This window comes from Myxocyprinus asiaticus, chromosome 20 (genome assembly GCF_019703515.2).
Source record: "Myxocyprinus asiaticus isolate MX2 ecotype Aquarium Trade chromosome 20, UBuf_Myxa_2, whole genome shotgun sequence".
In the NCBI taxonomy this organism is placed as follows: Eukaryota; Metazoa; Chordata; class Actinopteri; order Cypriniformes; family Catostomidae; genus Myxocyprinus; species Myxocyprinus asiaticus.
Genome location: NC_059363.1, coordinates 45,894,808 through 45,907,263, shown reverse-complemented (window position 1 = coordinate 45,907,263; position 12,456 = coordinate 45,894,808). Strand labels below are relative to the sequence as shown.

Sequence of the window (12,456 nt, the reverse complement as noted above, 5' to 3'; positions counted from 1 at the left end):
TGAACGAACTTATGAATCGTATTTTTCAGGGTTTTATTAAACAGTTCCAGCAGCCCGTCTGTCTGTGGGTGGTAAACACTGGTGCAAATCGATTTAATACCCAATAATTAGTATAGTTCACGTAGTGTATGTGACATGAACGTGGTGCCATGATTAGTGGGGATTTCTTTATAAATCCCCACTCGGGAGATTATTCTGATGAGTGCCTCCGCAACACTACGTGCCGAGATGTTGCGCTGAGGCACTGCTTCTGGATATCTTGTTGCATAGTCCACCAGAACCAACACAAAGCGATGTCCGCGTGCCGTCTGCTCTAATGGCTCGACGAGGTCTATGCCAATTCTTTCGAAGGGGACCTTGATTAATGGAAGGGGGTGCAATGGCGCTCTTGGGGTGGCCGGCGGATTCACCAGCTGACATTCACAGCATGCCGACCACCACCTGTGAACATTCCTGCGAATGCCCGGCCAATAGAAACAGGCCATTAGTCGGTTCAGTTTTTTTCTCTCCCCTAATTGACCCGCCATCAGATTATAATGAGCCGTCTGGAATAACATTTCCAGACGGCTCCACGGTATTAACAATTGGGTTGTATCCTCTTTAGATACTACAGCGGAACGTTTTCACTCAGTGATCATGTGCTACACGGACGGGTTTAGCCATTGCGCACCCTCTCTATGTTTACATCAGCGTCTCCTGCAGAACACATTTACATACGCCCTCCCGAGAACGTCATACATCGATATACAGCGACTATTTAATGCAGCCATTTTTCAGAGGTTTCTCAGGGTGTACACTGGCGGCCAAAAGTTTGGAATAATGTACAGATTTTGCTGTTTCGGAAAGAAATCGGTGCTTTAATTCACCAAAGTGTCATTCAACTGATCACAAAGTATAGTCAGGACATTACTGATGTAATAAAACAGCACCATCACTATTTGAAAAAAGTCATTTTTGATCAAATCTAGACAGGCCCCATTTCCAGCAGCCATCACTCCAACACCTTATCCTTGAGTAATCATGCTAAATTGCTAATTTGGTACTAGAAAATCACTTGCTATTATATCAAACAGCTGAAAGCTATTTGGTTCGTTAAATGAAGCTTAACATTGTCTTTGTGTTTGTTTTTGAGTTGCCACAGTATGCAATAGACTGGTATGTCTTAAGGTCAATATTAGGTCAAAAATGGCAAAAAAGAAACGTCTTTCTCTAGAAACTCGTCAGTCAATCATTGTTTTGAGGAATGAAGGCTATACAATGCTTGAAATTTCCAAAAAAAACTGAAGATTTCATACAAAAGTGTACACTACAGTCTTCAAAGACAATGGACAACTGGCTCTAACAAGGACAGAAAGAGATGTGGTAGTCCAGATGTACAACTAAACAAGAGGATAAGTACATCAGAGTCTCTAGTTTGAGAAATAGACACCTCACATGTCCTCAGCTGACAGCTTCATTGAATTCTACCTGCTCAACACCAGTTTCATGTACAACAGTAAAGAGAAGACTCAGGGGTGCAGGCCTTATGGGACGAATTGCAAAGAAAAAGCCACTTTTGAAACAGAAAAACAAAAATAAATGGTTAGAGTGGGCAAAGAAACACAGACATTGGACAACAGATAATTGGGAAGAGTGTTATGGATCTTGGATAGGGACTGTAAGGTGCATGAGAAATGCCCAAGAAGAGAGAGGAGATGTGAAAGTGGAGATTTAGAGTACGAAAGGACTTAAATATTTATCTGTTTCTCACCCACATCTATCATATCACTTTTGAAGACATGGATTAAACCACAAAAGTCTTCTGGATTACTTTCATGCTGCCTTTATGTGCATTTTAGAGCTTCAAAGTTCTGGCCACTATTCACTTGCATATAATGGACAAACAGAGCTGAGATATTCTGAACAAAAACAAATAATTTTAGAAGCAGAAGAAAGGCATACACATCTGGGATGAAGGCGAGTAAATGAGAGATTTTTCATTTTTGGGTGAACTTTCCTTTTAATAATACAGTGGGTGTTTAATGTTTTTAATGCCTAGGGTATTTAACATTAATTATAAATGTTACTTTATTGTTCTACATGCTGTTTCTTAAAAAAATGTCAAATAGATTAATTGCACTTATTGAATGTATTTATATTCATCCAAAAATAAAGGAGCTAGCATGTTTACACATTTGTTTATGGTGTGGTTTATTTTACAATATTTTTTTAAGGTTTTTAAATATTAACCCACTTACTGTATAAGATCAAATTAACCCAGCATTCCTTTAAAAATGAACCTGCATTTGGGTTGAATAAATAACCCATTTGCTGGGTTAGTTTAGCCCAAGGTGTGTTCTGTCCCATATTTAAACATAACATATATATTTTAACCTCGCATTTTTTAGAGTGTACACTAACGTTAAAGGAACGTTCTGTGTTAGCTGGGTAGAGAGGCTATTGCTCATTACACATGTTTTTGTAAAGTAAAAGTTGCTCACAGGCCAATGTCAATAAAATAAATAAATAAATAAATACAAAATCGTATTTGTGATCAGCTAGAACGGTCATTGACATTCATTGGTCAAAATGCGCAGGAATCCTGATAGACTCTCAGAGATTTACCCTGCAGGATCTTTTTATTAAATACTTTAAGATAGTTGGCGTTTGGCTCAAGAAAGTTGCGTGAGCGGAACAGATCTCACTTTGCGAAAATGACCTATACATATTAAAGGTAGTCTATAGCCTACACTTAAAACCTGTGCTGGTTTCTATGTGCTCGTGGTGAGAGTTTGAGGAGGAGGAGTTCATCTGTGGTGCTCCAGCAGCGCTTCAGTCTCTAGTTCAGTTCGGACATCGGGACGCGTCTGTCTTTACACACCTGAGGATGAGCTCCATAAGTCTGTGCATGCAGGTACACTTCTCTTTTCTTCTCTGTCTGTCGCTGTCAGTGAAGTATTGCGCTGTTTAAAGCCTCTGAAGAGCCGTAAACTGTGTTTTACAATCATCTATTAAAGCACCTTAATCATTCTATAATTTGCGTTCATTTATTATTGTTTATAAGTTAACACATGAACAAACTACACACGGAATCACTCAGTCCAGATGTACACTGTCACTTCAACACAGTCTAAAATCATCCTGCAAAAAAGGTTACATTTCGATTAAGGTGTCTTTCTCATCCTTTCTCGTGGGTTTATTTACCTGTAGTTTGGGGAGAAAAATATGCCTATTTGTGAGCTAAATATGACAAAACCTGCCTTTGGGGACATTCGGTGATGTCCTCATTTGGATACAAAATTCAGATATATATATATATATATATATATATATATATCTGTTGTCTTTTTAATAATACAACAAAACAATGTTAGACTATGATATGTTCTTGTGTGCGTGCCTTTCCTAATTAAAACGTGGCAAATTGAAAATCATTAGTTTTAGCTGACAAAACAGCTTGATTACTATAAGTAATTAATAATCAATAACAACCAGTTTGACCTTTTGCTGAGCACTTCCAAAACAAGAACTATGGTGAAATAAACAGAGGCTGTAACAGTCACTAACACACATGTAAAAATGTGATGCACTTCACTGCCTTGTTGTGTTTTATGTTTAAATATGATGGAGATAATCAGGCAGCATTAAACTTCTGATCTGACCAAAAAAAAAAAACAAAAAAAAAATGTGTCCAAAATTTGTATATCAAGCCTCTAAATTTACACTGCCGTCATTATTTATACACTGTCTTGAGATATTATGAAAGACAAACATCTGGGAGAAAACATATTATCTTATCTTTACTGAGAGGAAATGTGTATATATTGCTGACTAAATTAAATCAAGGGATATCTCATCATTTAACATGAGCACAATATCAGCATTTGATATCAAATCCTCTGTAACATAAGACGAGACCTTAATAAGCATTCCAAAGGGATTGTACGCGAATCATATGGATTAGGCTCGTGGATGAATGAACTTTAATTCCATATTTTCAATTAAATCACAGTATGTTCCTGATTATTAAAGATGTTTTGAAAAAGCACATGCAGATACTCTCCGAAGCATTTTTACATGCATGTCAGAGTTTTTGTAATTGGTTTGTTGAGTTAGCTAATTGCAGCGTTCTTGTATTTTGTCTATATGGACTGTAAAAGGTGCAGAATTACAGGCATACATACTGTATATTGAACTGAAAAGAACTCAAAGAAATTAGAGTACATACATACAGTATATACATATATATTATAGTTCGAGGGAACCGAGAGGTTATTGCTTTTGATTTTCAACTCATCATTTTAGTTTCTAACAAATCCAGATAGGGGTTTGTTTCTATATAAGGGATGATATGTAATTACTTTTACCATATTTTGATTGCTAGCTATTCTTTAATATGCAGACAGTTTGTCTCTGGTGTCTCATTGAATATGTTTTTGGTTTCTCGAGGTCCTGCCCTGAGACATGTGTGAGACCTGTGATGATTAAAAGGGATTGTGTGCTGTTTTAATATTGATTATGGAAATGCAAGTTGTTGAATAGAGCAGTTCGGGGTTTCCTTCAGACAGGCTGTGTGGAAATCCACGAGCCTCTAGCGCGTTCCATCATGTGAAATCACAGGAAAATGCTCTTAAAATCGTAAAATGTAGGTTCATCAGAATTTTGGTTTTGTAATACACATCTACTGTGCAATCCAGAATGCTCCTCTTTGTGTGTTTAACACAGTTCAGTTTTATGAATCTGTGACACAGGCAGCAACATCTGTTCAAACTGGCCACTTGTCATGTGTGGTTTTGTGAGGCTTCTCTTCTGAATCCCTGCTGCTGCACGCTTTTAAACGCGATACAGTAACACTGAGTGTGAAATGGTATCTGCATTCTCTGCATTCTTCAAGGCTTGATCAACGCTGAGACTCTGGCCGATCGGGTCACTGAAGACAGACAGCGATTTTCTGCTGCTTTAGACACTGATGGGAGTCCAGTTTGACTCGCCACTTGAAACGCTCCAACACTTGCTCTCAAATGTTCACACTGGACGCTTTTGAATGCAGCACTAGTAGAATTTCATAAACATCCGTTTGGGTGGGTTAATGTAGAATGGTGTGACTGTAAAATCTTGAGAAATTAGTGTGTTTACTGGAACCAGAACTACATGTCAGATTGGAACATGCACCTCTCAGTTTCTTCATTTCTATGTTTTCACCACTTTTTATTTCGAAAATTAATCATTTTAATCAACACACACAATACTAATACTATTAATAATAAAAAAAAAGTCATTTGTATATAAAACAATGAAAGGAACACAGAGAAAGTAAAACAGCCCAAAATGAGAGAATATAGATTTTATCAGCAACATTGTTTAACAAGTCTAAAAGCTCATTTTTGAGGTCATATAAAAAATAAAAAATAAAAATAAAAAAATAACTTATAATTAAGATTTACGTATTTCTACTTCATAACCAAGTTCCATCAAACTGAACTGTGTAAAGTTTTAATCTGAAGGAGTTTTGTTATGAAACTGAAATGTGTAAATCTTAAAATAATTGTTTTAGTGTAATTTCTATAGAAGCAGTATATTTTTTGTAAAAATTTTAAAGTAATGCATTATATATTTATATAAATATGCTAAAATGATTTTTAGTCATAGTTTAACAGTTTAACATTAAACAGTATTAATTTGCACCTAAAAGTTTTAGGTGGTAGTTGTAAACAAGAACCTTTAAGAATCTTGTTCAGTGACTTGTCTGGTAAAATATTGGTAAAATATAAATAATAAAACAAAATAATTCTAACATGAAAAGATTTCTTCCTCATTTAGGAGAAATAATTTCTTATTATTTCATTTATATTAAATATATATTACATTTTGTATAACAATTCTTCAGTCTCTTTTTTTTTTTTTAAAGAGACTGGGTGCTCGTGTGTGTGTGTGTGTGTGTGTGTGGAGGAGTGTGTGATCGTCTGTGGAAGTATTTCAGCTTATGTCTCTTTAGCTCCACCGCCTGCTCACTTCCCCCTCCCCACTGTAACCCTGCCCCCTCTGTGTGTTGAAGCCCCGCCCCTGTGAGACAGCATGCAACAGCAGCTGTTCCATATTCATCAAGCCCTTCAGTCTTAAAGAGGCCGACACTGAGCGCACAAACACTCATTTCTGCCTCTCCTCTGCTCGCACGCTCATCGTAGCACGCTGTCCTGTTGTTGCAGCCTCTGCCTCTCTGTCTCTCCCCGTTACACCCTCCTCAGTCCCCCTCCCCCCTCACTTTCACACACACACACACACACACACACACACACACATGCGTACCTGAGCTGGTGGTGGGCTGCGTTGCTGGAGGGGCTTTTCACCGCAACTTTTCCTGAGGTGCTCGCGTGTGGTTTTTGGGGGAGAGGCGGGTGTCTGGCGTTTCCTCTTTCCTTCTGCTCTTCCTCCTGGAATGCTAAAACTAGGCTGATGGACATTTCCGAACTTTGCATCCCTGATTCTCTCAGCTATCATAACCAGTAGGTGCATCTTCCTCTTTCACGCGCTAACCTGCTTCCTTTCTGTTTTTCTGTCTGTTATCTGTTTAGGTTGATAATATAATTTTCCTGCTCTGGGTTGAACTTTTCACTGCTACTACTGTATAGGGATGCAATGCATTTTCTGCTGCATGGCTTCACTGTAACTCTTAATATACACACATTTTCTGATTCCAGTGTTTTGAGCGGTGTAGAGCACTCAGTTTTCTCCTCTGCTTTAAAGTAGGCTGTTCTTTGCGTGTTTCTTGCAGTTTATCGCATTAAGCATGTGTCCTATCAGCCAGACACTTTAGTGCAGTTTCTCTTTAATTCTATGTAAGAGTGTAAGTGTGTGTTTTTGAACTTAAGGACTCTGGCCTCATGCAGGACAAAAGGCGGAGAGACAGGTGTTTGTTTAAATGAGTGGGCCGAATTAATGAAATATCTTTTGGAGACTGAAGTGGCCCCAGACGAGCCGCTGAAGGGGTCCGGGTGTCCCAGCACATGCCTGGCTTTCGAACAATGCACTCGCTTTAAGAATAATATCATTTGTACAAGTTTTTCTGTGTGTAAACAAAACACAATTTTTTTTAATTTTATTTTTCATTTCTTGTTTATTTTGCTTTTCTAATTCCTTAAGCCACATGATATTTTATTTAAGTTCCTCTTGAGCTTTGTGTTGTGGATGGTTCATTTGAATATTATTAAATAAAACATAAACGCGGGGTGTGCATGTCACATATAGCAATTTATAGAGTTTTTTTATTTTTATTTATTAGCTGCGTATGATGAAATGTATGATTTTAAGAGAGCAGTCATTTGGCCTTATTAAAAACAACAACTCTATGCATTACAAATTCAGGCAGGTAAATGCTTACCTTGTGCTTTGATTATCTTGAATAATCTGAAGTCAAAAATAATGTTGTGCAAAGCTTCCTGATGGATTTTTGTATATGGATGTTTTTTCATTTACTCTCCGTAACGTGTAATGTTACACCAGCAACATTTGCTCTCCGAGTCGCCACAGAAATGTAATGAAATGTTTTGAATTAACATCGATTACTGCTGCAGGACACAGAATGACCACATTACCCTCCTCAGACTTCAGTCATCTTAAACACACATATTATAATCTGCTGTGCAGTTTTACGTTAAGAAGGATTACACCGGTTCAATACAGCTCAGCTGCTCTTCACACACATTTCACAAATACATGCAACACTTATTTAGAATGAGCTTTTCAAGTGTCAGGTGTGCTGAGATTATTTATTAAAATGTTATTCTGTTTTGTTTGAGTTATATAGAGACAATTTAGTTTATCTCAGTTTGAATTTTACAATGTAAAACTGAGGTGAGATGTTCTTCACTGATACTGAAAACTAAACCTAGATTTCATGTCATTCTTTTTATAGAACCAACTGCAGTATAAATGACAGGTTTTGTACTGTATGTAAATAACAGCTTAATTACAGCTACAAAAAATGACATTTATTTTTACGTGGTTTAAAATGCATCTGAAAATATCAGACATGCTGAATGTCCTGCTGGGTTGTGTCAGCACATAAAACACCAGTCACACCTTTATTTTAAATATATTTTAGTGCTCACTTGTTTGAGAGTATCTTGTTGAACCTAAATCTGTTTTATTAAAAAAATACTTTCTGCTTATATAATTAATTAAATTATTATATAACATCAAATAAATCTACAATGTACTCCTGCATAGAAAAATCGGAATTTTGGAGACATGTCATTATCGAGACATTACGGAGTCAAATGTGTTATCACATTATATTATCATATATTAAATGAATGGATTTGAATGTAAATGTGTGTGCAGAAAGCGTTCTGTTTGTGTTTTGTTTTAGGATTTATGGCTTTTGTTAGTTGCTGACTGGCTGTTTTTTGCTTTTATACGATTATTTGTTTTATTAAAAAAAAGATCTAGCTCAGTTTAGTTTTAATTACAGTGCATACAAGCTTATGTTTTTTTTTTTGTGCTCTTACATATGTTCTCAAAATCTTCAGTTAAATGAGGTAGTAGAGTGTCTTTGATATTTAAAGTGACTATATTGAAGGATATCAAGTAGCTTGTCAACGGCAGTGTAATCAATTTAGGGATAATGAATGTGTCTTTGTTTCAACAGTAGCTGTGTGCGAACTGCACTTTATTTACAACCGATGGCATATTTAGGGGCTGATGTGGACTGTATGTTGTTGAATTCACTGACCTCAAATGCACCTTTGCACTCGATTCACATCAAAATCCCTGACAGTAAGTGCTTACTGGCACATGTAGTGACATTGATGTTGTTTGTATGATATTCTGCTATAGATAAGTCTTTGTGTCTGTGTGTGTTTTATTATTATTATTATTTTTATTATTATTATTATTAATGGGGTCAGCTATTTGTGAAGCCGGTATGGTAGTGGATTGAGTTATTGAGAAATTTCTGTTGATTCAGTCAGTCACTTTGATGTTTTTTTACTCACTGGTATATTCAATATGACCGGAAGCAAAGATTGACTAGACGGAATCTCCGGAATTCCGACCCCGTTTCCAGTCCTCACTCTTTTATTTAATCATCTGGCTGACAGATCGATAATGTTTGTATGCAGAAAAGCTCTATAAGCACTCGCAGACAAAATAAATCTACAAATTGTTTGACTTCATTACCGAGTTGGCGAATCTAGCACATCTCCCGCTTTTCCTCTCTCCGTTTCCCCCCCATCCGTTTTATCGTATTAGCTGGGGCAAAAGCAGCAATGGGAATTGCATTAGTGAATCTTAAAAGCTCGCGCTCTCTGAGCAAGTGTTTCAGTGCTGTTGGGTTAATCAGATTTTTGCTGTCTGTGTGGAGATGCTATCGCGGGTAACCAAAGCAGCCCGGCTCTGACACTATCCAGATGGGATCGGCTTACAGTAATTTGGTTTCAGAAAACATTACTCACACAGATCCATGCCTGTGGTCAGCCCACATATTCATGAGCTCTGGAGAGGGTTTCGGTTCTCGCGGTGGCCACCGCCAGCCAGCTGACCTTTGACCAAAATGAGTTTGTGCCCAATTTTCAATTCTGTTCAGAATGGTGCACATTTCTAAAAGCTACAAAAACGTCCATCAGAACTTATTTTCCGTGAGCCCTAAATACAATTAGATGTTTTGCACTGTTAATAGTTTCACAGATGGCTCGTAATTTTTCTGGTCCACCCTGGGCTGCTAACAGGCATGTTTTGGGCAGTTCCGACCGTGTCACTCTCCTCTTTCATTTCTAATGCATGTTTATTATCAACTCACGCTTTACTGTGTGTCATTGGCGCTCTATATTTGTCATCTGTGTGTATATGTTATTGATTCACACCAGAATGTCTCCTACACTTTCTCTAATCTTTCTAACTAGAGTTTTTGGTTAATCAGTTAGTCGTTGTCTAAACACTGCAGATGTGTTCTAGTTGTTGTCTGAGAGTGATGAATCTCCATTAGATTCAGTTTCATGAGAAAGTAATATAGATGTTAGTCTGTAACAACACAACAAATCTATAAACACTTTACATTAATGTTACCTTTAAGGTTTTATTACATTAATGACTAATGATTAGTTTACAAATGCATTATAAATCATTTATATACAGTAATAGCAATATGAATAAAAAGGGCAAATTTCATCCAATACTTGCCAAACTGTGAGCATGTTATAAATGCTTAATTGATACACTTATACATACTTGCATGAATCAAAAACTTAAAATACCCTAATTCATGATTAATGTAACAATGCAGCAAAAATGGACTATTATAGTGAAATAAAAAAAGAGGGATTGTGTCATTTTGCAACCGTCTGCTTTGACTTTATATTCATGATTGTAATGTCTTGACTCACTTGTGTTGTTACCTTCATTGTCACGTTGATGTCAAAAAGTCCTAGTTTCCTAAAGTCCTCTGCAAAAACACTTTTCAGTTCTTCATGCTCATTCACTGCATAAATCATATAATATAGCCATTAAACCATACTGAACTTTACGTACAGGTTTCTAATGTTGGAAACATGTTAATAAATGTGTCGCAACTGTCCACTTTACATTAAGATGCATTTTGATAGGTTACTAATGATGAATAAGGGTTATTAAGCATTTATAACATGTGAGGTAAAATGGTTCACTATTTGGCAGGTATTGCATTGAAACTCTCTCTTTTTATGCATGCAGTTAAAAATGCATATCATTGATTTATAATGCATTTGTAAATAAATTATGAGTCATTAATGAACCTCTAAACAAATGGAACTTAATTGTAAAGTGTTACCAAAAAGTGCCTGTATTTGGGTAGTTGGCATCACATACTGTGGGTAAGTTATCATGTCCTGCGGTTTGACAATTTTAAACAACATTTTGCTAATTATTTTATACTTATAGGGCATGCAGCTTTCATGAGCTCATATTAATTGAGAGACTACATGGAATATTGCACTTTTACAAAGTCACACTGCACAACCATTTGAAATGAAATAGTGAAAGCAAAAATGTTCATTAAAATGGTGAACGGCTTAAACGAAATGGTGACAAGTTACAAGACTTAAGATGTTATCTTTCCCTTATGATCACGTTTTGTATCAACTTCCATTTGTGGAGTAGTTGTGTTGTGTGAGCGCTGTGGTCTCTCACACCCTTGCAGCAGCGAACGAACCGCACTGTGTCACCCACACGTCCCCCAGTTCTCTCTCAGGTAATCTTGGCATCCTCGCCATGCCATGAAAGCAGTTTTAAAAATAAACCGAGCTCTGTCAGTGTGCTGAGGATAATGGCTCGTCCAATGCATGCTGCATGCACACACACACACACACACACACAAAACACACACACACACACACACACACACACACACTCAGTTAAATAAATATTCCATGTTTAATGCAAGTTAAGCTCAGTCGACAGCATTTGTTTCATAACATTGATTACCACAAAAATTTATTTTGACCCGTCCCTTCTTTTCTTTAAGAAAAAGCAAAAATCAATGGAAGTGAATGGAGCCAATTTTTGAGCATTAAAATGCTCACAGTTTCAAAAGTATAAACACGAGACATAAACAATATGTATGCCAACATGATTTTACTGTGATAAAATCACTTACTAACCGCATCTGTGGAAAGTTATAGACAATTTTTACAATGTTGTTGCCATGATGATGTAATGTCAAAACACCCTAAAATAACTGTAAAAAATGACAATTTAAACAACTTTACGGCTCAAATAATACATGAAAAATTTGAAACATGTCATTACAAAAGAACCAATCAAATCTAAAATAAACTCACTCATCGCATGCGATGTTGCATGTGTTTAATGCAGAACTAGCTCACTATTTCCATGTGTGACAACATCAATGCCACAAACAGTGAGTAAACGATCAAAGCACAGTGTCCCGATTTTCTAATCAAATCTCGCAGGGGAAAATGCTAAGTCCACTAATTTACACGTTGGATAGAGGGGAAGAGAAAACGTGAGGCGAAATGTCTGCAGGGCGGTACACTGGCGTTTATCAGAGAATGGTACTGGTATCGAGCGGCCAGTCATTTGAAGGTTATGTTTCTGAGCAGTAATTGAAATGCAAAATAACATTAGGATCGATGGTTAGCTCTGTTTATTTATGAAATCAATATTGAAACGGTCTGTCACCATTGCTGCTCTGATTTTAACTGACAGCTTAACGGAGTGTGTCTGCGTCCAGACCTGCAGCGTTCCACGCCATATTCATTACCTGCACTGTAACAGACAACAACACAAGGGCCAGGAAACGGGTGGGATTTATGGACAGGAAATGATGTCACCACAGGTGTGTGAGGTCCCCATCAAGTTTTTTTTTATTTTTTTTTATAGTCTTTTAATATTCAGTGGTTTGTTGATCTAAGTAAAGAAAGGTTAAATGTTACATATTTTGGTTCATTGACTTCCTGAAAAGTGTAAACACTGTGACTCTGTGCC

General features: G+C 36.9%; 1 protein-coding gene across 2 annotated transcripts in view; it reads left to right on the top strand.

The window, feature by feature from the left end:
- Positions 1-2,868: 2,868 nt before the first annotated feature.
- Positions 2,869-12,456, top strand: part of LOC127410963 (steroid hormone receptor ERR2-like) — a 96,879-nt gene continuing 87,291 nt past the window's right edge. Inside the window, exon 1 of one of the 2 annotated variants that reach the window (XM_051646256.1) lies at positions 2,869-2,893. Coding sequence is in view for 1 of the 2 variants with exons in the window: in XM_051646255.1 (XP_051502215.1) it covers positions 6,433-6,482 (50 nt within the window). In the remaining variant the exon portion in view is untranslated. Of the gene's footprint in view, positions 2,894-6,219; positions 6,483-12,456 lie in introns of those variants that run through there. The other variant, XM_051646255.1, reaches the window with a different exon arrangement.